The sequence below is a fragment of the Hemitrygon akajei genome, chromosome 2 (genome assembly GCF_048418815.1).
Source record: "Hemitrygon akajei chromosome 2, sHemAka1.3, whole genome shotgun sequence".
In the NCBI taxonomy this organism is placed as follows: domain Eukaryota; kingdom Metazoa; phylum Chordata; class Chondrichthyes; order Myliobatiformes; family Dasyatidae; genus Hemitrygon; species Hemitrygon akajei.
The window spans coordinates 196,558,269-196,584,974 of record NC_133125.1 but is presented as its reverse complement, the minus strand read 5'-3'; the positions used below and the strand labels follow the sequence as shown (position 1 = coordinate 196,584,974).

Below are 26,706 nucleotides of genomic sequence, written 5' to 3'. Positions count from 1 at the left end.
TCACAGTTTCGACCTCCACCCCCTCGCCCTTTCACTCACTTTCCATTCCCGCCCTGTGCAATCAACGATAGCTCACCTTTCCCCTGCAGACTACTGGTGCTGCCGACCTTCACAAGCAGATAAAAAGCTATTCTGCGCCTTGGGTCGATGCTGATATCGCGAATTCTCTGAAAAGGGAGAGTACCGATCAAACCCGCCACACAATTAGCATGTAACTTCTAGTTTATGGCTAACCTCGGTGCAAACAGAGTACAGCGGAAGGTGCAGCTGATTGGCGGCGGTGAGTGGGTGGGGGAACGACCTTTTTAAGGGATCCTAAGAGGTTCAGCAAGCACAGAGGGCACAACGCTACCGACCATGGTGCTGTGGGATCTGCCCGCGCTCAACGCCGGAACAAGCCTGCTCCTCTGCGCGCTTCTGGTGATCTTGGTACTGATTTTCCTAGTCAGGGAACAGAAGCATCCCGCGCCCGGATACCCTCCCGGTCCGAAGGGTCTGCCGATAATCGGCAACTTACACCAGGTCGATCTGCGGAAACTCCACCTGTCGCTGCAGGAGGTAAAGGAGTCACTTAGGCAGTGAGGAAGCGCTGTTTCCCGGGTTCGATTCCGATCTCGGGCGTTGCCTGCGTGGAGTTTGCACGGTGCCCTGCGTGGATTTCTCCAGAGACGTCTCCGAGCGTTACGGTAGCGAGGCGGTGTGTGGGGCCGGAAGAACCTGTTGGTCTGCCTCTGTAAGACACAGGGACACCGCTCGCCATTTAGAATCTGTTGTCTTTCTCCTGCCCTACAACCCCGCCCCTCCCTTCAAAGTTGGTCTCTCGGTTTGATTTAGCGGCCACCTCACGAACTGGTGCGCCGACCCAGAGTGAGCATCCACCTTAGCGGCCCTGGGTTGGGTCCTTCACTGCCCTCGCTGCGAGCTCAGGGCTGGGAACATACCCCAAGAGTTGCCATCGCCCTGCGATGTGACGAGGCCTCCTGGCCCCGGGCTCTGGTGTTTCATATGGTATATTGCATACTCATTGAGGTATTGATTTGAGGAAGTTATGCTGCAGCACTAGTCAGGCCACATCTGCAGTATTGCATACACTCCATGATGGGGCGGATCCCGAGGCTTTGGCGAGGGTGCAGTGGAGGGCTGGTCAGATGTTGCCTGTAATCGAGGGCATGAACTATAATCAGAGTTTGTTTTCCCTGGAGTGGCAGAGGCTGAGGGGAGATCTGATAGCGGTTTATAAGGTTATGAGAGGCACGGATACAGAGCGTATCTGCTTCCCAGGGTCTAATACCAGAGGACATGTATTTAAGAAGAGGGGGCTAAGTTGAAAGGAGAGCAAGTCTTTTTGTTTTACACAGAGAAGCAGGTGCTTTGAAAGCGCTGGTAGTGGTAGGGGCAGATACACGCGACCGGCACATTATTGTGAAGAAAATGGAAGGGAATTGTGCAGGCAGAGATGATGTTAGCCATTTGATTACTAATTTAATTGGTCGGACACAACATTGTGGGCCGAAGGGCCTGTCCCTGTGCTGTACTGTTTTATCGTCTGTGTTCCATGTTCCAAGCTGTCCAAGATTTACGGGCCCATCTTCTCGCTGCGCCTGGGCTTGGATCCAGTGGTAGTGCTGAGCGGCTACGAGGTGGTGAAGGACGCGCTTGTCAACCGGGCTGAGGAATTCATGGGGCGACACCAGAACAGAATAAATCAGAGGATCAGGCAAAATCACGGTGAGTTCGCATCGCCAGTGACCGGTAAAAACAACACGGTAGCTTAGAGGTTAGCGCGCCGTTGCTACAGCTCAGAGCATGGGAGCTTGGAGTTCCATTCCGATAACACCTGTAAAAGGTTTGTGCTTTCTTCCCGTGACAGCGTGGGCTCCCTCCGGGTACCCCGTTTCCTCCCACTGTTGAAACACGTTCCGCTTCCTACGGTAATTGGCCATTGTAAATTGCCCTGTGTTTAGGATAGGGTTAAACAGTTGTGTTTCTGGGTGGTTAGGTTCGATCGGCGGGAAAGGCCTGTTCCACGCTGTTTCTGTCAATAAATAGACCGATGCAGAAATAATTAAACAAACAAATAAATAAATAGACATGCGAATGACGTGTGGGAGAAATGGGGCGAAGGTTCCAGAGAGTCGCTCACGGGGCCCTTCCGAACTCAAAACACAAAAATACAACTGCAGATGCTGTGGATCAAAGAATCCATTCCTGATGAAGAGTCTCGGCCCGAAACGTTGGCCACTCTTTAATCACCGACGCTGCCTGGCCTGCTGAGTCCTTCCGAACTCCAGCCGGAGGTACACGGCAAGCCAGGCAGCGTCTGTGGAGAGAAATAGAAAGCTGACGTTTCAGTCCCAAGTGTTGACTGCCCCTTCCCTCCATAGAGGCTGCCCGACCTGCTGGATCCACCCCCATCTGTTTGGCGCGTGCGTCCACTTTCCGGCATCTCCCATATCTACAGACTTCAGGGGAGGGGAGGGAAAAGGAGGGAGTGGAGGATGGCTGAGAAGTGGCGAGCGAGGACGATGTCAGGAGGAAAATGCATTACCATTTCTCGAATGAGGACCAGAATCCATCCACTCCCTTCACCCACGTGGCTGGGGATGAGAAGCCCAAGATAGATAGATAGATAGATAGATAGATAGATACTTTATTCATCCCCATGGGGAAATTCAACTTTTTTCCAATGTCCCATACACTTGTTGTAGCGATGAGGGTGGGAGGGAGCAATCCTCGTTACCCCGTCAATCCCACCACTGGGATCCGGCCCACTCGCCCAGAGGTCGTGGCGACGCTTGGCTGGTGGGGGCGGCCGGTAGTAAGGCTCTGCTTTCATCAGTTCTTTGAAATGATTTATTAATGTCACATGTACCGAGAGCAAATTGTGAGTCCTCTTGTAGGATTTTCTATAAGTTAGCATGCAGTTGGAGTCTGGGGTAAGGATGGCAATTGCTAGGTGGCATTCATTTTGAGAGGACTAGAATATAAAATTGTTTAAAAGGAGGTTGTGTGACCACACTTGGAGTATTGTGAGTCGTTTTGGGCCCCGTATCTAATAAATGATGTGCTGGCATTCGAGAGGGCCCAGAGGAGGATCACGTCAATGATTCCAGGAATGAAAGGGTTAACATGTCAGGATGGATTGATGTCCTCGCCAGAGTTTAGACGAGTAAGGGTGGAGACGAGGGGGGGGGGGGGTGGTGGTGGTGGTATTTTTTTGAATCCTATGGAATATTGTGAGGGCAGGATAAAGTGTATGTGGGATGGATCGGAGGATGTTGAAACCCTGTGGGTTGAGTTGAGAAACTGCAAGGGTAAAAGGACCGTGGTGGCAGTCATACGCAGGCCTCCCAACATTAAGTGGGATGTGGAACACAGATTACTAATGGAAGTAGAAAACGCCTGTTAAAAGGGCATTATTAGGTTGGTGATGGATCTTCAGAGAGTGAGTTTGTTGAATGACTACCCGAGCAGTTTGTCATTGAGGTACTAGGAGATCAGTGATGTAACGAACCGGAGGTGATCAGGGAGCTTAAGGTAAAAGAACTCTGAGGAGGCAGTGATCAGAATATGATTGAGTTTAACTTGAAATTTGATAGGGAGAAAGTAAAGTCTAGGTGGAGTAAAGGAAATTACAGTGGTATGAGAGAAGGGTTGGCCAAATCAAACTGGAAGGAGCTGCTGGCAAGGATGACAGCAGAGCAGCAATGGCGAGAGTTTCTAGGAAAAAATGAGGAAGCTGCAGGATTGATGTATTCCAAAAAAGAAGAAATATTCAAATAGAAAAATAGTAAAACCTTAGCTGACAAAGGAAGTCAACGCTAATATAAAAGGAAAAGAGCGGGAATACAACAAAGCAAAAATTAGCCGGATGATAGAGGATTGGGAAGCTTTTAAAAACCAACAGAGTGCAACTAAAAGAATCATTAGCAGGGAAAAGATAGAATGTGAAAGCAAGCTGGCAAAAATATGAAGGTGGATAGCAACAGCTTTTCAAGTTTGTAAAGAGTAAAATAGAGATGAGAGGGGATATAGAACCGCTAGAAATGAGTCTTTGTGGGGAGATGAACTAGATGAGTAGCCTGTATGGGTCTTCACTGTGCCAGGTGTTGAATGGCGTAAGGAAAGGGAAGGGGAGTGAGTGCAGTTACTATTACAAGGGAATAGGTGCACAAAAGCGGAAATGTCTAAAGATACACAATTCACCTGGACTAGCTGCACTGCACCTTAGTGCTCTGAAAGAGGGTAGTGCGAGAGATTGTGGGGGCATTAGTATAGATATTTCAAGAATCATTAGATTCTGGCATGGTTCCAGAGGACTGGAAAATAGCAAATATCACCTCACTCTTTAAGAAAAAGGGAGGGGGCGCAGCAGAGAGGAAATTATAGACCAGCTAGCCGGACCTCAGTGGAAGATGTTGGTCAATTGTCAAACGTGAGGTTATGGAGTACGTGATGACGCGGGAGAAGAAAGGACAAAGTCAGTACGGTTTCCTTAAGGGAAAATCTTACCCGACGAACCTGTAGGAATTTTTTCAGGAGATTACAAGTAGAATAGATAAAGGGGACGCAGTGAATGTTGCATATTTGAGCTTTCAGAAGGCTTTTGACAAGGTGCCACACATGAGGCAGCTTCACAAGTTAAGATATTACAGGAAAGTTACTAACATGGTTAGAGCATTGGCTGATTGGTAGGAGGCAGCGAATGGGAAAACAAGGATCGTTTTCTGGTTGGCTCCCAGTGACTAATGGTGTTCAACATAAGTGTTGGCACTACTTCTTTTTATGCTGTATATCAACGATTTAGATAGCTTCATTGGCAGGTTTGCAGACGACATAAAGATTGGTGGAGGGGCAGGTAGAGTTGAGGAAACAGGTAGGCTGCAGAAGGACTTAGACAGATTAGGGGATTGGGCAAGGAAGTGGCAAATGAACTACAATGTTGGGAAATGTATGGTCATGCAATTTGGTAAAGGAAATACACGCGCAGACTATTTTATAAATGGGAGAAAATCCAAAACTCTGAGATGGAAAGTGCTTGTGCAGAATGCCTTAAAGGTGCTGAGAAAGGCAAATACAATGTCAGCATTCATTTCAAGAAGTCTAGAACACAAGAGCAGAGATGTGATGCTGGGAATTTATAAGGCACTGTTGAGGCCTCCCCTTGAGTATTGTGAACAGCTTTGGGCCCCTCATCTTAGAACAGATGTGCTGGATTTGGAGACGGTTCAGAGGACGTTGAGAAGGATGAATCCAGGAATGAAAGGGTTATGCCCTGGGTCTGCACTCGCTGGAGTTTTGAAGGATGAGGGGGTTCTCACTGAAACCTTTCGAATGTTAAAAAGCCTAGACAGAGTAGATGTTTCCCCCGATGGGGGAGTCTAGGACAAGAGAGCACAGTCTTAGGATAGAGGGGCGCCCATTCAAAACAGAGCTGCAGAAAAATAGCTTTAGCCGGAGGGTGGCGGATTTGTGGACTTAATACAGTACCACAGGGAGCTGTGGAGGCCAGGTCTTTGGGTGTATTTAAGGCAGAGCTTGATAGGTTTTTAATTGGAAATGGTATCGAAGCTTCTGGAGAGGTCAAGGAGGGGGAAGAGGTATCAGCCATGATGAAATGGCGGAGCAGACTCGATGGGCCAAATGGGCTAATTTTTCTCCTAATTTTAGGGATGTTTCCTTTAGTGGGAGAATCTAGGACCAGATGGCACAGCCTCAGATTTGAGGGACGTCCATTAGAGCAGAGATGAGGAGGAATTTCTTCAGCCGGAGGGTGGCGAATCTGTGGCTCTCATCGCCACAGAAGGCTGCAGAGGCCAAACTGTAGTAAAGTGGAGGTCGATAGGTTCTGAATTAGTTAGTGCGTGAATGGTTACGGAGGGAAGGCAGGTTGAGGGACAGAGTAGAGGAGCAGGCTCCGTGAGCGAACGGCCTGACGTTGATCTTACAACTCATGGTCTCATGGTCTATGAATTTTCAGGGCTTGATCGTGGGGTGGAGAGGCATGTGGCCGTGGATCGTTGGGATTAATTTCCACATAGGGACCCTGTAGCTAGTTTGAGAGTCACGTTGGCACAGTCCCCAGATGCACGGTGACACGGGCGACCTGAAGGCCCGCCAAGGCGACGATTAAACTTTTCCCGCTCTCCACAGGTATTGTCTTTAGCGAGGGCGAGTCATGGAAGCAGATGCGACGATTTACCATCTCCACTCTGCGGGACTTTGGCATGGGCAAGCGGAGCATTGAAGACAGGATATTGGAAGAGGCGTCACACCTGAGGGATCTGTTCCAGTCCTTCGAAGGTCAGCGACGGGTTCGGGGCAAGGGATGGGGTCACTGTTCCGGGGAGAGATGGGTCTGCCCTGATGCTGTAATATTACAACTCGGAGCGTCGGAGTTCCGAGTTCAATTCTGGAGCCCTGTGTAAGGAGTCTGTACGTTAGTAACTTAGTCCTCCCCGTGGAATGCGTGGGATTTACTCGGAGCTCGGTTTCCTCCTACGGTACAAAGTCTGTCCCTCAACTGTGTTTAAACCATCCCACTGTAAACTGGAATTACCAGCAGACGGCATCTCCCCTCCTCCCCGGCGAAGGGCGAACATCTTCACCACTGGCGGCCACAAGGTGTCTCTGAGCACGGAGACGGAGAGTAACAGCCATCAAAGTACATGTACGTCACCATATAGAATGCCGAGATTCATTTTCTTGCGGACATTCATAACAAATATGTAGAAACACAATAGAATCAATGAAAGACCCCATACACCAAGATGGACAAAAACAATATGCAACGACAAGGGGAGCAAATAAACAGAAAATAAAAGCAAGAAGTAACGAGGACATAAGGGGAGGAGTAGCTGAAAGTGAGTCCAGAGGTCGTGGGAGCAGTTTAGTGACGGGGAGAGTGAAGCTGAGTGAATTATGTCCTCCGGTTCAAGAGCCTGATGGTTGAGGGGTAATAATCGTCCCTGAACCTGTTGGTGTGAGCCCTGAGGCTCTTGTGCCCTCTGCCTGATGAATGCAGTGAGAAAAGAGAAAGCCCCGGCCCTCCAACATTGTACAGTCACGGAATGCGGTGAGGAGTGTGTGGACGGGCTGGGATACGAACGGTCGGCTCAGCAGTTAAACATTGGTCTTTGGACATCAGAATCCCAGTTCGATACTGGCAGCCAAAATTTCATGTGAAAGGACACTGTACGCTGTGCTCCAGAATCAGTCTTATCACTGACAAACATCGCAAACGTTGTAGTTTTGTGGCAGCAGAACTACAATATAAATATATAACAAGTGGGTGATGTTCCTGGGTTCACTGTCCGTTCAGAAATCTGGTGACGGAGGGGAAGAAGCTGTTCCGAAATCAATGAGCGTCTGCCTTCATGCTCATGTACATCCTACCAGCAATGAGAAGAGGCCACGTCCCGGGTGGAGACGGTCCTAAATGATGGTCGCCTACTTCACCAGGTGCCGTCTTCTGAAGATGTCTATTACTGGGAGGCTTGTGTTTGTGATGGAGCTGCAGCTTTTCCCGATCCTGTGTATGGAGTCTCCACACCAGACCGCGATGCCACCATTCAGAATGCTCTCCATTGCACATCTGTAGAACTTTGCTCGAGTCTTTGACAAAACAATTTCCGTCCGACGCCGAGTCACATACAGCTGCTGACGTACCTTATTTGCTTGCATTGTTCTGCTGAGCCTAGGATAGATCCTCACAGATGTTGACATCCAGGATCTGGAAAATGCTTAGACCATAAGACATAGGAGCAGAATTAAGCCATTCAGCCTATCGAGTATGGTCCTGCATTCTAACATGGCCGATTCCCAATCCCACTGAACCCCATACACCTGCCTTCTCGCCATATCCTTGACCGATCAGGAAATGTTCAACTTCGGCCTTAAATAAACCACGGACTTGGACTCCACCACAGTCAGTGGCAAAGCATTCCACAAATCTACTACTCTCTGGCTAAAGGAATTTCCCCTTACCTCTGTTCTAAAAGATCACCCTTAGTATTCACTAAGGAGAAGGATATTGAATGGTGTAAGGTGTGGGAAACAAGTTATGGAAGTTATGGAACCTATGACAATTAAAGAGGTAGAAGTACTGGCGCTTGTAAGAAATTTAAAAGTGGATAAATCTCCGGGTCCTGACCGGATATTCCCCAGGACCTTGAGGGAAGTTTGTGTAGAGATAGCAGGAGCTCTGACGGAGATCTTTCAGATGTCATTAGAAACGGGGATTGTGCTGGAGGATTGGCGTATTGCTCATGTGGTTCCATTGTTTAAAAAGGGTTCTAGAAGTAAGCCTGGCAATTATAGACCTGTCAGTTTGACATCAGTGGTGGGTAAATTAATGGGAAGTATTCTTAGAGATAGTATTTATAATTATCTGGATAGACAGGATCTGATTAGGAGTAGCCAGCATGGATTTGTGCGTGGAAGGTCATGTTTGACAAACCTTATTGAATTTTTTGAAGTAGTTACGAGGAATGTTGACGAGGGTAAGGCAGTGGATGTAGTCTATATGGACTTCAGCAAGGCCTTTGACAAAGTTCCACATGGAAGGTTAGTTAAGAAGGTTTAGTCGTTAGGTATTAATGCTGGAGTAATAAAACGGATTCAACAGTGGCTAGATGGGAGATGCCAGAGAGTAGTGGTGGATAATTGTTTATCGGGATGGAGGCCGGTGACTAGTGGGGTGCCTCAGGGATCTGTTTTGGGCCCAATGTTGTTTGTAATATGCATAAATGATCTGGATGATGGGGTGGTAAATTGGATTAGTAAGTATGCTGATGATACTAAGGTAGGAGGTGTTGTGGATAATGAGGTGGGTTTTCAAAGCTTGCAGGGAGATTTATGCCAGTTAGAAGAATGGGCTGAACGTTGGCAGATGGAGTTTAATGCTGAGAAGTGTGAGGTTCTACATTTTGGCAGGAATAATCCAAATAGAACATACAGGGTAAATGGTAGGGCATTGAGGAATGCAGTGGAACAGAGAGATCTAGGAATAACAGTGCATAGTTCCCTGAAGGTGGAGTCTCATGTAGATAGGGTGGTGAAGAAGGCTTTTGGAACGCTGGCCTTTATAAATCAGAGCATTGAGTACAGAAGTTGGGATGTAATGTTAAAATTGTACAAGGCATTGGTAAGGCCAAATTTGGAATATTGTGTACAGTTCTGGTCACCGAATTATAGGAAAGATATCAATAAATTAGAGAGAGTGCAGAGACGATTTACTAGGATGTTACCTGGGTTTCAGCACTTAAGTTACAGAGAAAGGTTGAACAAGTTAGGTCTCTATTCATTGGAGCGTAGAAGGTTGAGGGGGGATTTGATCGAGGTATTTAAAATGTTGAGAGGGATAGATAGAGTTGACGTGAATAGGCTGTTTCCATTGAGAGTAGGGGAGATTCAAACGAGAGGACATGATTTGAGAGTTAGGGGGCAAAAGTTTAAGGGAAACACGAGGGGGTATTTCTTTACTCAGAGAGTGATAACTGTGTGGAATGAGCTTCCTGTAGAAGTAGTAGAGGCCAGTTCAGTTGTGTCATTTAAGGTAAAATTGGATAGGTATACGGACAGGAAAGGAGTGGAGGGTTATGGGCTGAGTGCGGGTAGGTGGGACTAGGTGAGATTAAGAGTTCGGCACGGACTAGGAGGGCCGGAATGGCCTGTTTCCGTGCTGTGATTGTTATATGTTATATATGTCAATTTTGAGGCCCTCGAGTTCTGGATACCCCAACCATAGGGAACGTCCTCTCCACACCCACCCTGTCGTGTCCTTTCAACATTCGGAGGGTTTCAATGAAATCCCCCCACATTGTTCTAAATTCCAATGAGTACAGGCCCAAAGCTGCGAAATGCTCCTCGCATGTTAACCCCTTCATTCCCGGAATAATCCTCATGCACCTCCCCTGGACGCTCTCCGATGATAATACATCCTTTCTGAGATATGGCGCCAAAAAATGTAGACAATATTCTAAGTCCTTCCTGACTAGTGCCTTATAAATCTTCAGCATTATTTCCTGGCTTTTATATTCTATTCCCCTATAAATGCCAACATTACATTTGCCTTCTATACCACAGACTCAACCGTAAGTTAATCTTCCGGGAGTCTTGCACGAGGACTCCTAAGTCCCTCTGCATCTCTGACGTTTGAACCTTCTCCCCATTCAGATAATAGTGGGCACTATTGTTCACTTTACCCATGAGCACTGATATGAGTTCCCACAACCTCCCTTTCCAGAAGTCAACAATCAAATCCTTCGACTTCTTGATGTTGAGTGCAACATCACTTACCCAAATGATTTATTTCACCCTTGTTCACCTTATCGTCACCAGCTGAAATTCTGCCAACAATAGCTGTGTTATCAGCAAATTTATACATGGCACGTGAGCAGGGACAAGTCTGATCGCAGAGAGAGTAGAGCAGTGGGCTGAGTGCGCATCAGTGTTGACCGTCAGCGAGGAAGAGATGTTATCTCACCTTGAACTGACTGTGATCTCCCGATGTGCAAGTCAGGGATCCGGTTGCGGAGGGAGGTACGTAGGTTCGGGTTTTGGAGCTTGTTGCTTAAAACTGAGGTTATAATGGTGTTCAACGCCGAGCTTGAAGTTGTTATAGCTGGGTGTGGTAATGGGGACACGCTCCCACTAGCTATTAAATGCTCCCAATGTCTTCCGCCTCAAATAGCCTCTGGCAACCAAGTCCAGCTCCTGGTCTGCACGTATGGCTTAGCTCAGGGGTGGGCAAACTTTTTGACTTGTGGGCCACAAAGGGTTCTAAAACTTGACAGGGGGGCCGGACCAGGAGCAGATGGACGGAGTGTTTTGGTAATACACCTCGTAAGAGAAAATAAAATATCATGGGATATGTAGAAAACATGTGCTTTAATTTCAATTGAAAATGAACAAATGCATTACAACAAAATATCTGTCTTTGAAGTCCCATGGTATTTAGCTATTTATTGAAATGACTTTTAAAACACTGAAAATTAAATGAATAAAATACAGCTTTTTTTAATAGTAACAGTTATTATTTTAAAGCACTGAAAATTCTGTTATCCTTCAAGATATTATCATCATCACTCTCCTCCTGACTGTCTTTATTTCAAAAACGGTAGGAGATGCAGGTCTACTTGTCCTGCTCCTTCTTATTCAATTGTCCCCTGTGCCAAAACTCAACAACGACCAGCACAAGGACAGAACAGTGACAGCGCGCCAGTATGCGGAGCGCGTTATTTGATCTGGAGCGCATTTTTTATTTTGAGAACGTACGTGCACCTGCGCATTACTCATGTCCATCACTTAACAGAAATGACATGTAACATATAAGGCTTATTGAAAAAAATATTTTCAAATGCATTTTTTTACATAACACAACGAAGAAACTTATTTTTAATTTCAGTGGGAACAGTGTTGTTGGTCTCCCTTTTTAGCCAGCGCATCAAAGTCTGGATTTAGTTTTGTTGTGGCGATTCTCAGGATGGATCTGAGGTGTTAACAAGTTTTATTAATATAATTTCATCAAGTTCTGCGGGCCGGATTAAAAAGCTTAACGGGCCGCATATGGCCCCCGGGCCGTAGTTTGCCCATGCCTGGCTTAGCTACTAAGCCTGGGTGGACCGTTTCTACTGACAGGAGAAGGGGAAAAGGCGGTTTACTGGCGCCTTAAAACCAGTTGTTTCGGGAAATGGGGCTCGTCAGTCCTATTTGGCAGCTCATCAAGGAGAAGGAGAACTCTGATCTCAAACCTCCGCTGCCTTGCGGGCTATGTTCAGAGAACTGGGAAGAAGGCTGAAAAGCAGGACTTCCTGGGTGGTTATCTCTGGTTTGCGTCCAGTTCCTCGTGCTGGAGAGGGCAGGAACAGGGAGATAATGGATCTGATTGTGTGGCTGAGGAACTGGTGCAGGAAGCAAGGACTTACATTCTTGGACCAGTGGGATCTGTTTTGGGGTAGGGATGAATTGTACAAAAGGGACGGGTTGCACCTTAATAGGCGGGGGACCAGCATTCTGGCAGACAGGTTTGCCACTGCAACGTGGATGTGTTTAAACTAAGTAGTGGCGGGGGGGGGGGGGGGGGGGGGGGAAGGGATGAACTGGAAATATAAGGATGGAGTTAAAGGGAAAGTGAAAATAAGAAAAGTTAAAAAGGACAACAGAATCAATGGAGTAGAAAGCTCAAGAAGTGATCATACAGTATGACCAAGTGAAATAGGAATTGATATGAAAGGAGAGGGGAGTACCGAATTAAAAGTATTATATATGAATACATGAAGTATAAGGAATAAAGTAGACGAGCTTGAGGCTCAGTTGGAAATTGGCAAGTACGATGTTGTGGGAATAACAGACATGGCTTCAAGCGGACAGGGCCTGGGAAATGAATATTCAAGGATATACATCTTATCTAAAGGACAGACTGACTGGCAGAGGGGGTGGGGTGGCTCTGTTGGTGAGGAATGATATTCAGTCCCTTGCGAGGGGGGACATAGAATCAGGGGATGTAGAGTCAGTATGGATAGAACTGAGAAATTCTAAGGGTAGAAATACCCTAATGGGAGTTATCTACAGGCCCCCAGACAGCAGTCTGGATGTAGGGTGTAAGTTGAATGAAGAGTTAAAATTGGCATGTCGCAAAGGCAATGATACAGTTGTCATGGGGGATTTCAACATGCAGGTAGACTGGGAGAATCAGTATGGTACTGGCCCCCAAGAAAGGGAATTTGTGGAGTGCCTCCGAGATGGATTCTTAGAGCAGCTTGTACTGGAGCCTACCAGGGAGAAGGCAATTCTAGATTTAGTTGTTGTGCAATGAACCGGATTTGATCAGGGACCTGGAGGTAAAGGAACCATTAGGAGGTAGTGGCCATAATATGATATGTTTTAACCTACAATTTGAGAAGGAGAAGGGAAAATTGGATGTGTCAGTATTACAGTTGAACAAAGGGAACTATGGAGCTATGAGGGAGGAGCTGGCCAAAGTTCAATGGAACAATCCCCTAGCAGGGAAGATAGTGGAACAATAATGGCAGGTATTTCTGGGAATAATGCAGAAGCTGCAGGATCGGTTCATTCCAAAGAAGAAGAAAGATCCTAAGGGGAGTAAGGGGCGGCAGTGGCTGACGAGGGAAGTAAAGGGCAGAATAAAAATAAAGGAGAAGAAGTATAACATTGCAAAGATGAGCGGGAAACCGGAGGACTGGGAAGCTTTTAAAGAGCAACAGATGATAACAAAAAAGGCAATACGGCAAGAAAAAATGAGGTACGAAGGTAAACTAGCCAAGAATATAAAGGAGGATAGTAAAAGCTTCTTTAGGTATGTGAATAGCAAAAAAATAGTTAAGACCAAAATTGGGCCATTGAAGACAGAAACGGGTGAATTTATTATGGGGAACAAGAAAATGGCAGACGAGTTGAACAGGTACTTTGGATCTGTCTTCACTAGGGATGACACAAACAATCTCCCAGATGTAATAGTGGCCAAAGGAACTAGGGTAAGGGATGAACTGAAGGAAATTTATATTAGGCAAGAAACGGTGTTGGATAGACTGTTTGGGTCTGAAGGCTGATAAGTCCCCGGGACCTGATGGTCTGCATCCCAGGGTACTTAAGGAGGTGGCACTGGAAATCGTGGATGCATTGGTAATCATTTTCCAATGTTCTATAGATTCAGGAACAGTTCCTGCTGATTAGAGGGTGGCTAATGTTGTCCCACTTTTCAAGAAAGGAGGGAGAGAGAAAACAGGGAATTATAGACCGGTTAGCCTGACGTCAGTGGTGGGAAAGATGCTGGAGTCAATTATAAAAGAGGAAATTTACGACACATTTGGATAGCAGTAGAAGGATCAGTCCGAGTCAGCATGGATTTATGAAGGGAAAATCATGCTTGACTAATCTTCTGGAGTTTTTGAGGATGTAACTATGAAAATGGACAAGGGAGAGCCAGTGAATGTAGTACACCTGGACTTTCAGAATGCCTTTGATAAAGTCCCACATAGGAGATTAGTGGGCAAAATTAGGGCTCATGGTATTGGGGGCAAAGTACTGACATGGATTGAACATTGGCTGGCTGACAGGAAACAAAGAGTAGCGATTAACGGGTCCCTTTCGGAATGGCAGGCTGTGACCAGTGGGGTACCGCAAGGTTCGGTGCTGGGACCGCAGTTGTTTACAATATACATTAATGATTTAGATGCAGGGATTAAAAGTAACATTAGAAAATTTGCCGATGACACAAAGCTGGGTGGCAGTGTGAAATGTCAGGAGGATGTTATGAGAATGCAGGGTGACTTGAACAGGTTGGGTGAGTGGGCAAACGTATGGCAGATGCAGTTTAATGTGGATAAATGTAAAGTTATCCACTTTGGTGGCAAGAACAGGAAGGCAGATTACTATCTAAGAGCTAGGTGTTCTTGTACATCAGTCAATGAAAGCAAGCATGCAGGTACAGCAGGCAGTGAAGAAAGCTAATGGCATGGTGGCCTTTATAACAAGAGGAATTGAGTATAGGAGTAAAGAGGTCCTTCTGCAGCTGTACAGGGCCCTGGTGAGACCCCACCTGGAGTATTGTGTGCAGTTTTGGTCTCCAAATTTGAGGAAGGACATTCTTGCTATTGAGGGAGTGCAGCGTAGGTTCACAAGGTTAATTCCCGGAATGGCGGGATTGTCATATGTTGAAAGATTGGAGCGACTGGGCTTGTATACACTGAAATCTAGAAGAATGAGAGGGGATCTGATTGAAACATATAAGATTATTAAGGGATTGGACACGCTGGAGGCAGGAAGCATGTTCCTGCTGATGGGTGAGTCCAGAACTAGAGGCCACAGTTTAAGAATAAGGGGTGGACCATTTAGAACAGAGATGCGGAAAAACATTTTCACCCGGAGAGTGGTGGAAATGTGGAATGCTCTGCCCCAGAAGGCAGTGGAGATAGCGGGGTCAAGGGATATGGAGAGAGGGCAGGAACGGGGTACTGATTGTGTATGATCAGCCATGATCACAGTGAATGGCGGTGCTGGCTCGAAGGGCCGAAGGGCCTACTCCTGCACCTACTGTCTATTGTCTATAAATATCCACTGATGGGGGAAAGCTTCGGGTGTAAACGCCGAGGGAAAATCCGGAGCTGGAGACCCTAAGGCACTCCTGCATTGCGTTCGATGTTGACTGTTACCAGATTTGTATCAGTCTCTGCCGTTACTTTGGGATACGTGGAGGGGAAGCTTGCTAAATGGACAACAGCTTGCTCTCCATATTATACTGCCCAGGCGTGCGAATCAAGACAGCTAGGAAGCAACATCCATGGTCAACTCTGACCGACTGAGGCTTCAGTCAGTATTAATGAACAGCAGCCTGACGTAGCGGATCCAACAGCCAATGGAGAACAGAGAAAACAAAGTCCATTTAACTGCAAAGTGATCGAAGTGGTCGTAGCTGCTAAACTGTCATGATTAGGGTTGTGCTGGTTGGCTCAAGACCTGAGTAGTTGAAGGAAAGTAGCTTTTATTGAACCTGACGGTTTGACACTTCATGTTTCTGTACCTCCTGCCCCATGGAGCTGTAAAAGATGGCACATCTAGGATGGTGGTGATCTTTCATGGTAAGTGTTGACTTCCTGAGGCAGCGCCCCCTGTAGGTAGCACAGACATAGAACATAGAACATAGAACAGTACAGCACAGTACAGGACCTTCGGCCCACAATGTTGTGCCGACCCTCAAACCCTGCCTCTCATATAACCCCCTACCTTAAATTCCTCCATATACTTGTCTAGTAGTCTCTTAAACTTCACTAGTGTATCTGCCTCCACCACTGACTCAGGCAGTGCATTCCACGCACCAACCACTCTCTGAGTGAAAAATCTTCCTCTAATATCCCCCTTGAACTTCCCTCCCCTTACCTTAAAACCATGTCCTCTTGTACTGAGCAGTGGTGCCCTGGGGAAGAGGCGCTGGCTGTCCACTCTGTCTATTCCTCTTAATATCTTGTACACTGTGATGGTGAGGAGGGATGCGCCGGTGATGTTTATTGGACAGAGCCCACTGCCCGCTGCTGGTTACCAAACCGCGATACAGCTTTCAACAGGGCAGCCCACAAGTGGCAAAACACATTCTGGCGCCAAGCTGGCATGCCGTCGAGGCTCAGCAGAATAAGACAAGCAGAAAATCGTCGCCAACAACAACAAAACGACAATAGGGGAAAATCACTTCCCTACCCTCCCACCCATTCAGATACACAGCTAGGCCTTCATCCTCAGGACTAAACCTCTAGTCCTTAGCCCCAGACTCACAGATTCACAGGCATCGAGACTTCGACTTCCAGTTCCCGGCCCGAACTCGTATCCCCAGTTCCCATACACAATTGTAAACCAACAACCGCCAATTAACATGCTAAATGCACGCGTTTGTGTTCTGGGTAGAAACCGAAGCATGCTGGGGAGACATGAGCGTGGGCTGTTTGAGGGAGGTTAGGAGGCTCTGGAGCTGCGGACAATGGGACGAGAGGTCTTTGGAAGGGTCTGCTTTACTCATGACTATGTGGCCATGTACAACTTCAACCATATGGGGACGAGGAGGCGTACAGGAGAGCAATAGATTAGGCGGTTCAGTAATACAATAACAAGCTCGCACTCAATGTCGGATCGCGGGATTGACTGTATACCGGGAAGGTGGGAGGGAGGGGCCGGATTTACTGTGGACTTCGGGAAGGTGGGAGGGGCTGGAATGACTGTGGACTTCGGGAAGGTGGGAGGGGCGGGGGGGGGGGAAGGTTCTTCATAAGACCACAAGACGCAGAGTCTTGTAGCCGATCCATGTTTTCCTCAGTGTGTGGGAAGTCAGGGCGAGCACAATTGTCCCCGATGACTACACCTGTAAAAGGTGCATCCAGCTGCAGCTCCTGACCAACCGTGTTAGGGGACTGGAGTTTCAGGGAGATAGTCACCCCTAGGAGTCAGGAGACAGGTAGTTGGGTGACTGTCAGGAGAGGGAAGGGGAATAGACAGGAAGAGCAGAGCACCCTTGTGGCTGTTCCCATCAACAATAAGTATACTGTTTTGGATACTGTTGGTGGGGACGACCTACCAGGGACAAGTTGCAGTGGTTGCGTCTCTGGCACCGAGACTGGACCCTCAGCTCAGAAGGGAAGGAGGGAAAAGAGGAGAGCAGAAGTGATAGGGGATTCGATAGTTAGGGGGACAGATAGGAGGTTCTGTGGAAGAGATCGAGAATCCCGGAAAGTCTGTTGCCTCCCTGGTGCCAGAGTCCGCGATATCTCGGCTCGAGTTCTCAGTATTCTCAAGAGGGAGGGTGAGCAGCCGGATGTCGTGGTCCATGTAGGGACCAATGACGTGGGTAGGAAGTGTGAGGAGGTCCTGAAAGGAGAGCTTAGGGAGCTAGGTGCCAAATTAAAGGACAGGACCTCCAGGATAACAATCTCAGGATTGCTACCAGTGCCACGTGCAGGTGGGTTTAGAAATAGTAAGATAGTGCAGATCAACATGTGGCTGAAGACATGGCGCAGGAGGGAGGGCTTCAGATTTATAGATAATTGGGCAGTTTTCCCAGGGAAGGTGGGACCTGTTCCGGCGGGACGGTTTACATCTGAACCGGAGGGGGACAAATATTCTTGCAGGTGGGTTTGCTAGAGGGGCTCCAGTGGATTTAATCTAGATACGAGACTGTAGGGGAACCAGAATGTAGGAACAGGTTTATGGGAGAAGGAAGAAAAAGAAGACAGTAAAGTTCTTTGTACCGTTAGAGAGGAAGAAGTGGAGAATTTCTTAAATGCATCTATTTTAATGCTAGGAGCATGGTAAGAAAGGTGGATGAGCTCAGAGCATGGATTGATACCTGGAAATATGATGTTGTAGCTATTAATGAAACATGGTTGCAGGAGGGGTGTGATTGGCAACTAAATATTCCTGGATTTCGTTGCTTCAGATGTGATAGAATCGGAGGGACAAGAGGGGGAGGTGTTGCGTTGCTTGTCCGAGAAAATATTACAGCAGTGCTCTGGCAGGATAGATTAGAGGGCTCATCTAGGAAGTCTATTTGGGTGGAATTGAGGAATGGGAAAGGTGTAGTAACACTTATAGGGGTGTATTATAGACCACCTAATGGGGAGCGAGAATTGGATTAGCAAATTTGCAAGGAGATAGCAGATGTTTGTAGTAAGCACAAAGTTGTGATTGAGGGAGATTTTAATTTTCCACACATAGACTGGGAAGCCCATACTGTAAAGGGGATGGATGGTTTGGAGTTTGTAAAATGTGTGCAGGATAGTTTTTTGCAGCAATACATAGAGGTACCGACTAGGGAAGGGGCAGTGTTGGATCTCCTGTTAGGGAATGAGATAGGTCAGGTGACGGAGATATGTGCTGGGGAGCACTTCGGGTCCAGTGATCACAATAGACAATAGACAATAGGTGCAGAAGTAGACCATTCGACCCTTCGAGCCTGCACCGCCATTCTGAGATCATGGCTGATCAATTCTATCAATACCCGGTTCCTGCCTTGTCCCCATATCCCTTGATTCCCCTATCCATAAGATACCTATCTAGCTCCTTCTTGAAAGCATCCAGAGAATTGGCCTCCACTACCTTCCGAGGCAGTACATTCCAGACCCCCACTACACTCTGGGAGAAGAAGTTTTTCCTTAACTCTGTCCTAAATGACCTACCCCTTATTCTCAAACCATGTCCTCTGGTACTGGACTCTCCCAGCATCTGGAACATATTTCCTGCCTCTATCTTGTCCAATCCCTTAATAATCTTATATGTTTCAATCAGATCCCCTCTCAATCTCCTAATTCCAGCGTGTACAAGCCCAGTCTCTCTAAACCTCTCTGCGTAAGACAGTCCAGACATCCCAGGAATTAACCTCATGAATCTACGCTGCACTTCCTCTACAGCCAGGATGTCCTTCCTTAACCCTGGAGACCAAAACTGTACACATACTCCAGGTGTGGTCTCACCGGGGCTCTGTACAAATGCAAGAGGATTTCCTGGCTTTTGTACTCAATTCCCTTTGTAATAAAGGCCAACATCCCATTAGCCTTCTCACTGCTCTTCACCTTCAGTGACTGATGAACAAGGACTCCTAGATCTCTAGCATCTTCCCCACCACCGATGTCAGGCTGACAGGTCGATAGTTCTCTGTTTTCTCCCTCCCTCCTTTCTTAAAAAGTGGGATAACATTAGCCATTCTCCAATCCTCAGGAACTGATCCTGAATCTAAGAAAACTTTGGGAAATGATTACCAATGCATCCGCAATTTCCAGGGCCACCTCCTTTAGTACCCTAGGGTGCAGACCATCTGGACCTGGGGATTTGTCAGCCTTCAGTCCATCAGTCTTCTCATCACCGTTTCCTTCCGAATGTCAATCTGTCTCATTTCCTCTGTTACCCAGATACGATTCTGTCACAATACGATTAGTTTCAATATAATTATGGAGAAGGATAGGACTGGACCCAGGGTTGAGATTTTTGATTGGAGAAAGGCTAACTTTGAGGAGATGCGAAAGGATTTAGACGAAGTGGATTGGGCAATTTTTTAAATGGGAAGGATGTAATAGAGAAATGGCGGTCAATTAAAGGTGAAATTTTGAAGGTACAGAATTTATGTTCCTGTTAGGTTGAAAGGAAAGGTTAAAAGTTTGAGAGAGCCATGGTTTTCAAGGGATATTGGAAACTTGGTTAGGAAAAAGAGAGAGATCTACAATAAATATAGGCAGCGTGGAGTAAATGAGGTGCTCGAGGAATATAAAGAATGTAAGAAGAATCTTCAGAAAGAAATTAGAAAAGCTAAAAGAAGATACGAGGTTGCTTTGGCAAGTAAGGTGAAAATAAATCCGAAGTGTTTCTACAGTCATATTAATATCAAAAGGATAGTGAGGGATAAAATTGGTCCCTTAGAGAATCAGAGTGGACAGCTATATGTGGAGCTGAAGAGATGGGAGAGTTTTTGAACAATTTCTTTTCTTCGGTATTCACTAAGGAAAAGGATGTTGAAATGTGTAAGGTAAGGGAAACAAGTAGGGAAGTTATGGAAACTATGACGATTAAAGAGGAGGAAGTACTGTGCTTTTAAGGAATATAAAAGTGGGTAAATCTCCGGATCCTGACAAGATATTCCCTAGACCTTGTGGAAGTTAGTGTAGAAATAGCAGGGGCTCTGACAGAAATATTTCAAATGTCATTAGAAACGGGGATGGTGCCGGAGGATTGGCGTATTGCTCATGTGGTTCCATTGTTTTAAAAAGGGTTCTAAGAGTAAACCTAACAATTATAGGCCTGTCAGTTGACGTCAGTGGTGGGTAAATTAATGGAAAGTATTCTTAGAGATGGTATAATTATCTGGATAGACAGGGTCTGATTAGAATCAGTCAGCATGGATTTGTGTGTGCAAGGTCATGTTTGACAAATCTTATTTATTTTTTGAAGCGGTTACGAGGAAAGTTGACGAGGGTAAAGCAGTGGATGTTGTCTATATGGACTTCAGTAAGGCCTTTGACAATGTTCCACACGGAAGGTTAGTTAGGAATGTTCAATCGTTAGGTATTAACATTGAAGTAGTAAAATGGATTCAACAGTGCTAGAAGGGAGATGCCAGAGAGTAGTGGTGGATAACTGTTTGTCAGGTTGGAGGCCGGTGACTAGTGGTGTGCCTCTAGGGATCTGTACTGGGTCCAATGTTGTTTGTCATATACATTAATGATCTGGATGATGGGGTGGTAAATTGGATTAGTAAGTATGCAGATGATACTAAGATAGGAGGCGTTGTGGATAATGAAGTAGGTTTTCAAAGCTTGCAGAGAGATTTAGGCCAGTTAGAAGAGTGGGCTGAAAGATGGCAGATGGAGGTTAATGCAGATAAGTGTGAGGTGTTACATTTTGGTAAGAATAATCCAAAGAGGACATACATGGTAAATGATAGGGCATTGAAGAATGCAATAGAACAGAGTGATCTAGGAATAATGGTGCATAGTTCCCTGAAGGTGGAATCTCATATGGATAGGGTGGTGAAGAAAGCTTTTGGCATGCTGGCCTTTATAAATCACAGCATTGAGTAAAGCAGTTGGGATGTAATATTAAAATTGTACAAGGCATTGGTAAGGCCAAGTTTGGAGTATTGTGTACAGTTCTGGTCACCGAATTATAGGAAAGATGTCAACAAAATAGAGAAAGTACAGAGAAGATTTGCTAGACTGTTACCTGGGTTTCAGCACCTAAGTTACAGGGAAAATTGAACAAGTTATGTCTTTATTCTTTGGAGTGTAGAAGGTTGAGGGGGGACTTGATAGATGTCTTTAAAATTATGAAGGGGATAGATAGAGTTGACGTGGATAGGCTTTTTCCCATTGAGAGTAGGGGAGATTCAAACAAGAGGACATGAGTTGAGAGTTAGGGGGAAAAAGTTTAAGGGTAACACGAAGGGGAAATTTCTTTACTCAGAGAATGGTAGCTGTGTGGAACGAGCTTCCAGTAGAAGTGGTAGAGGCAGGTTCGGTATAGTCATTTAAAGTGAAATTGGATAGGTATATGGACAGGAAAGGAATTGAGGGTTATGGGCTGAGTGCGGGTCAGTGGGACTAGGTGAGAGTAAGCGTTCGGCACGGATTAGAAGGGCCGAGATGTCCCGTAGTGGGCTCAACCACGAACTGCTCTCGTCGGCAATCTAGTAATTCCCCCTACAACGTGATTTTCCCAATCTGTCTGCATATTGAAATCTCCCATGACTATTATAACATTGCCCTTTTGGCAGAGGAGATGTCAGGGGTAAGCCTGATCTCGCCTAAGCCTGATGAGACAAAGCCAATCTAAAACTGGCTCAAAAGAACGTCACTCCGCCTTCATTTGCGTTATTTATCGCTCTTTGTAATCAATCTCTCCTGCTGACTCGTCGCAGCCCAACTCAGAGAAACTGCCGTTTAAATCTTGGTCGCGGTTCTTACTGAAAGGTAACTCCTTTTACACACTCCCTCACGATGATTGCCCAACTCACAGAATCAAACACGAAGCCGTGCCTTTTAAATTCTGATCTCGGACCTGATTAAAAGGTAGCTCTTTTTACACACTGCCCAACTCAACTCTATTCTATTGTTTTCTCCCCGTATCTTGTGACATCTTGCCTAATTAAGAAAGGATCAACCTCCGCTTTAAATATCCCACTGACTTGGCCTCCACGTCAGTCTGTGGCAATCAGTTCCACAGATTCACCATCATCTGGTAAAAAAATTGCTCCTCCTCTCTGTACAGAACCAATAGTAATTACACATCATAATTCCTTTATTCCCTTGATAATTCTTGCGAATCTCCTCTGGAGCCTCTCCAATGCCAGCACGTCCATTCTCAGGTAAGGGGACTCAATACTGCTCCAAGTGTGGTCTAACCGATTCCAAATGGAAAGGGTCGCCTGTGCCTCAGGCTCCGGAGATCATACCGGTCCCAGCAGGATACCTTTCTTGGAAACTCAAGAATGGCCCAGCAAGGACTGGGACCGGGAGGGAGGTGTGGAGACGGCAGTATGAAGTGTGGGTCTCCTCTCTGACTCTCCTTTCTCTCTCCAGGTCGCCCCTTCGACACCACTATCCCTATGAACGGCACCGTTGCCAATGTCATCTGCACGATTGTGCTCGGAAAGCGATTTAATTATGAGGACGAAACGTTTGTGTCCCTCATCAAACTGGTGAATGAATACATTCTTCTGGTGGCATCTCCTCTGGTCCAGGTGAGGTCCAAGAGTCGTAGCATAGAAAACATAGAAAACCTATAGCACAATACAGGCCCTTCGGCCCACAAAGTTGCTCCGAACATGTCCTTCCCTTGGAAATTGCTAGGCTTACCCATAGCCCTCCATTTTACTAAGCTCCATGTATCCAAAAGTTTCTTAGACTGTATCGTATCCGTCTCCACCACCGTTGCTGGCAGCCCATTCATCGCAATCACCACTCTCTGCGTAAAAAAACTTACCCCTGGCATCTCCTCTGTACCTACTCCCAAGCACCTTAAACCTGTGTCCTCTTGTGACAACCATTTCAGCCCTGGGAAAAACCCTCTGACAATCCACATGATTAAAATGCCTCTCGTCAACTTATACACCTCTATCAGGTCACCTTTCATCCTTCTTCGCTCCAAGGAGAAAAGGCCGAGTTCACTCAACCTATTCTCATAAGGCATGCTGCCCAATCCAGGCAACATCCTTGTAAATCTCCTCTGCACCCTTTCTATGGCTTCCACATCCTTCCTGTAGTGAGGCGACCAGAACTGAGCACAGTACTCCAAGTGTGGTCTGATCAGGGTCCTATATGACTGCAACATTACCTTTAGGTTCTTAAACCCAATCCCACGATTGATGAAGCCCAATACACCGTACGCCTTCTTAACCACAGAGTCAACCTGCGCAGCTGCTTTGAGCGTCCAATGGACTCGGATCCCAAGATCCCTCTGATCTTCCACACTGCCAAGAGTCTTACCATTAATATTATATTCTGCCATCATATTTTACCTATCAAAATGAACCACGTCACTCTTATCTGGGTTGAACTCCATCTGCCACTTTCAGCCCAGTTTTGCATCCTATCATTGTCCCGCTGTAACCTCTGACAGCCCTCCACATTATCCTTTGTGTCATCAGCAAACTGACTAACCCATCCCTCCACTTCCTCATCAAGGTCATTTATAAAAATCACGAAGAGTAAGGGTCCCAGAACAGATCCCTGAGGCACACCACTGGTCACCGACCTCCATGCAGAATATGACCCGTCTACAACCACTCTTTGCCTTCTGTGGGTAAGCCAGTTCTGGATCCACAAAGCTATGTCCCCTTGGATCCCATGCCTCCTTACTTTCACAATAAGACTTGCATGGTGTACCTTATCAAATGCCTTGCTGAAATCAATACACACTACATCTACTGCTCTTCCTTTATCAATGTGTTCAGTCACATCCTCAAAAAATTCAATCAGGCTCGTAAGGCAGGACCTGCCCTTGACAAAGCCATGCTGACGATTCCTAATCATATTACGCCTCTCCAAATGTTCATAAATCCTGCCTCTCAGGATCTTCTCCATCAACTTACCAACCACTGAAGAAAGACTCACTGGTCTATAATTTCCTGGGCTATCTCTACTCCCTTTCTTGAGTAAAGGAATAACATCCGCAACCCTCCGATCCTCCGGAATCTCTCCCGTCCCCATTGATGATACAAAGATCATTGCCAGAGGCTCAGCAATCTCCTCCCTCGCCTCCCACAGTAGTCTGGGGTACATCTCATCCGGTCCCGGCGTCTTATCCAAGTTGATGCTTTCCAACACCTCCAGCACATCCTCTTTCTTAATATCTACGTGCTCAAGCATAATAGAGCACTGCAGCACAGACCATCTGGTCAGTCTTAAACAATTATTCTGTCTCGTCCCACTGCTCGCACCGGACCACACGCCTCCATTCGTGTGCCAATCCAAATTCCCCTTAAATGATGAAATCGAACCCACGTCCACCACTCCGCTGCCAGCTCGTTCCAATCTGCACTGCCCTCTCAGGTTCACCTTAAATATTTGACCTTTCACCCTTAACCCATGACTGCTCTTGCTAGTCTTACCCGACCTCAGTGGAAAAAAAACCTGTTTTCATTTACCCGGTCTATACCCCCAATAATTTTGTATACCTCTGTCAAGTCTCTGCTCATTCTCCTATGCTCTGGGGAACAAAGTCCCAACCTATCCACCCTTTTCATATAACTCAAGTCCTCTAGCTCCGGCACCATCTTTGTAAATGTTTTATCTACTCTTTCAATCTTATTTACATCTTTCCTGTAGGTAGGTGACCAGAACTTCACACAATACTCCAAATTAGGCCTAACCAATCTCTTATATAATTTCAGCATAACGTCTCAACTCCTGTACACAGTACATTGAATTATGAAGGGCAGTGTGCCAAAAGCTCTCTTTATGACCCTGTCGACGTCCAATTCAAGGCATTGTGGATCTGTATTCGCAGATCCTTTTGTCCTACTGGAGATCATTCAGTTATCAGCGTGGGACCGCGGTTATGGATTGGCCACATCCTAGACATTGGGGAAAAGGGTGGTGATTCAGTCACCTTTCACCTCTGGACCTGGCCTCAACCCTAGAGTGACGACCCCTTTCTGGAGAGGGATCCTAGTCCCGTGCAAGTCCGCGTGGATTTACCTCCTCATTAGCAGGCTGGAGACGAAAGGTCGGAACTCTGAGCCTGTGACTGGGATACAGCACTTCCTTGGGTCTGATGTGAGGAGGACCCCGCTCCGGATTTCAGCCGACCCACTCCAGGCCTCCTCACCACTTCCTTGCGTCATCGCCACCTCCTCCCGTCTCCATAATCAGACACTGAGGAAACACAGTTCCCAATGCCTGATGGGACTCTGATTCCCATTCCAGAATCTGATCCCGACATTGGCATTGACTCCAACCTCAACCTGACCCAAACACCAGCCCGCCTGACCGCAAACCCAGTCGCCAACCTCTCTGACCCCGAGAGTCACCCTGTTTGACCGGATCCCCACCTTATCTAACGCTGACCATGATCTCATCCTGTCTCTGACCTCAGGTGCCACCTCACTCCTTCCAAACCTAAACACCGACCTCTCTAAACCCAATCTCCCGGATTGGCTGAACCCCATCTTGCCCTGTCTATGGCCCAAAACTCCACCCCACCCCTTCTGTCCCCAAATCCAATCACAGAATTGTCTGACCCCGCCCCCTCCCAATCCCTAACTAATCTGACCCGAGCATAGCACTGATCTCGACCCCCAACCCCTTCCCTTCTTCCTCAATCTTCTGACTTCTCCTCTCTTTTCCTGCTGCAGCTCTACAATTCGTTCCCAGCGCTGGACTACTTCCCGGGGTCCCACAGCAAGGTATTGAAAACTACCAGCAAGGTTCAGAGTTTCCTCCGCAGTTTCCTGAAGGAGAACCGGCAAGGGCTGGAAGAGGAGACCGTTCGCAGTCTCACGGACGCCTTCATGCTGAAGCAGGAGGAGGTAAAATGGCTGCCGGGTAGGATGAGGTGGGAGTGCAGAGAGAGCAGAAAAAGGCTGGGGATGACCTCCAGCTAAGACGTTTGGTGATGGAACAGCCGGCAGATCTGCCACAGTGGGAGTTGGGGCCATTGCTGGAACGCATTAGAGACCCATTACAAAGCAGATACAACGATTACTGGCCCGGTGGGGGTGGGGGTGGGGGGGGCGGGTCTGGAGTACGGATGGTAAACTCAGACGAGATTATGATCAGTTTTTTGCCTGATCTAGATCAGCCTCAGAGTCGGAACGGGGTTGACTATCAATGACATACGTTGTGTTTCGGGGCAGCAGTGCAGTATGTCAAGAAACGGTTGAGAAGACTTGACTCAAACCAAGATCAGGACAGAATCAGGAGTGATATCACCGGCATGTGCACATATACTTTATATATTTAACTGTTAAATTTAGTAAGTAGTGCAAAGAAGAAGTAAAACGTAGTGAGGTGCTGTTCATGTGTTCAATGTCCACTCCGCAATCGATGGCAGAGGGGAAGAAGCGGCTCCTGAATTGTTGAGAGTGTGCCTTCTGGCTCGTGTACCTCCTCCCTGACGGTAACAATGAGAAGAGGGCGCGTCCCAGGTGATGCGGGTCCTTAATGATGGATGCCACCTTTTTGAGGGCCAACACCCTGAAGATACCCAGCAGGCTGGTGC

At 46.8% G+C, this 26,706-nt stretch overlaps 1 protein-coding gene across 1 annotated transcript; it reads left to right on the top strand.

Moving 5' to 3' along the window:
* The first annotated feature begins 315 nt into the window (after nt 1–315).
* Nucleotides 316–26,089, top strand: LOC140721981 (cytochrome P450 2C19-like). Its single transcript, XM_073036806.1, has 5 exons — nt 316–558; nt 1,566–1,728; nt 6,154–6,303; nt 22,566–22,726; nt 25,841–26,089. The coding sequence occupies exons 1-5, from the start codon at nt 358–360 to the stop codon at nt 26,087–26,089; spliced, it is 924 nt and encodes a 307-aa protein (XP_072892907.1). The 5' UTR covers nt 316–357.
* Nucleotides 26,090–26,706: the final 617 nt, after the last annotated feature.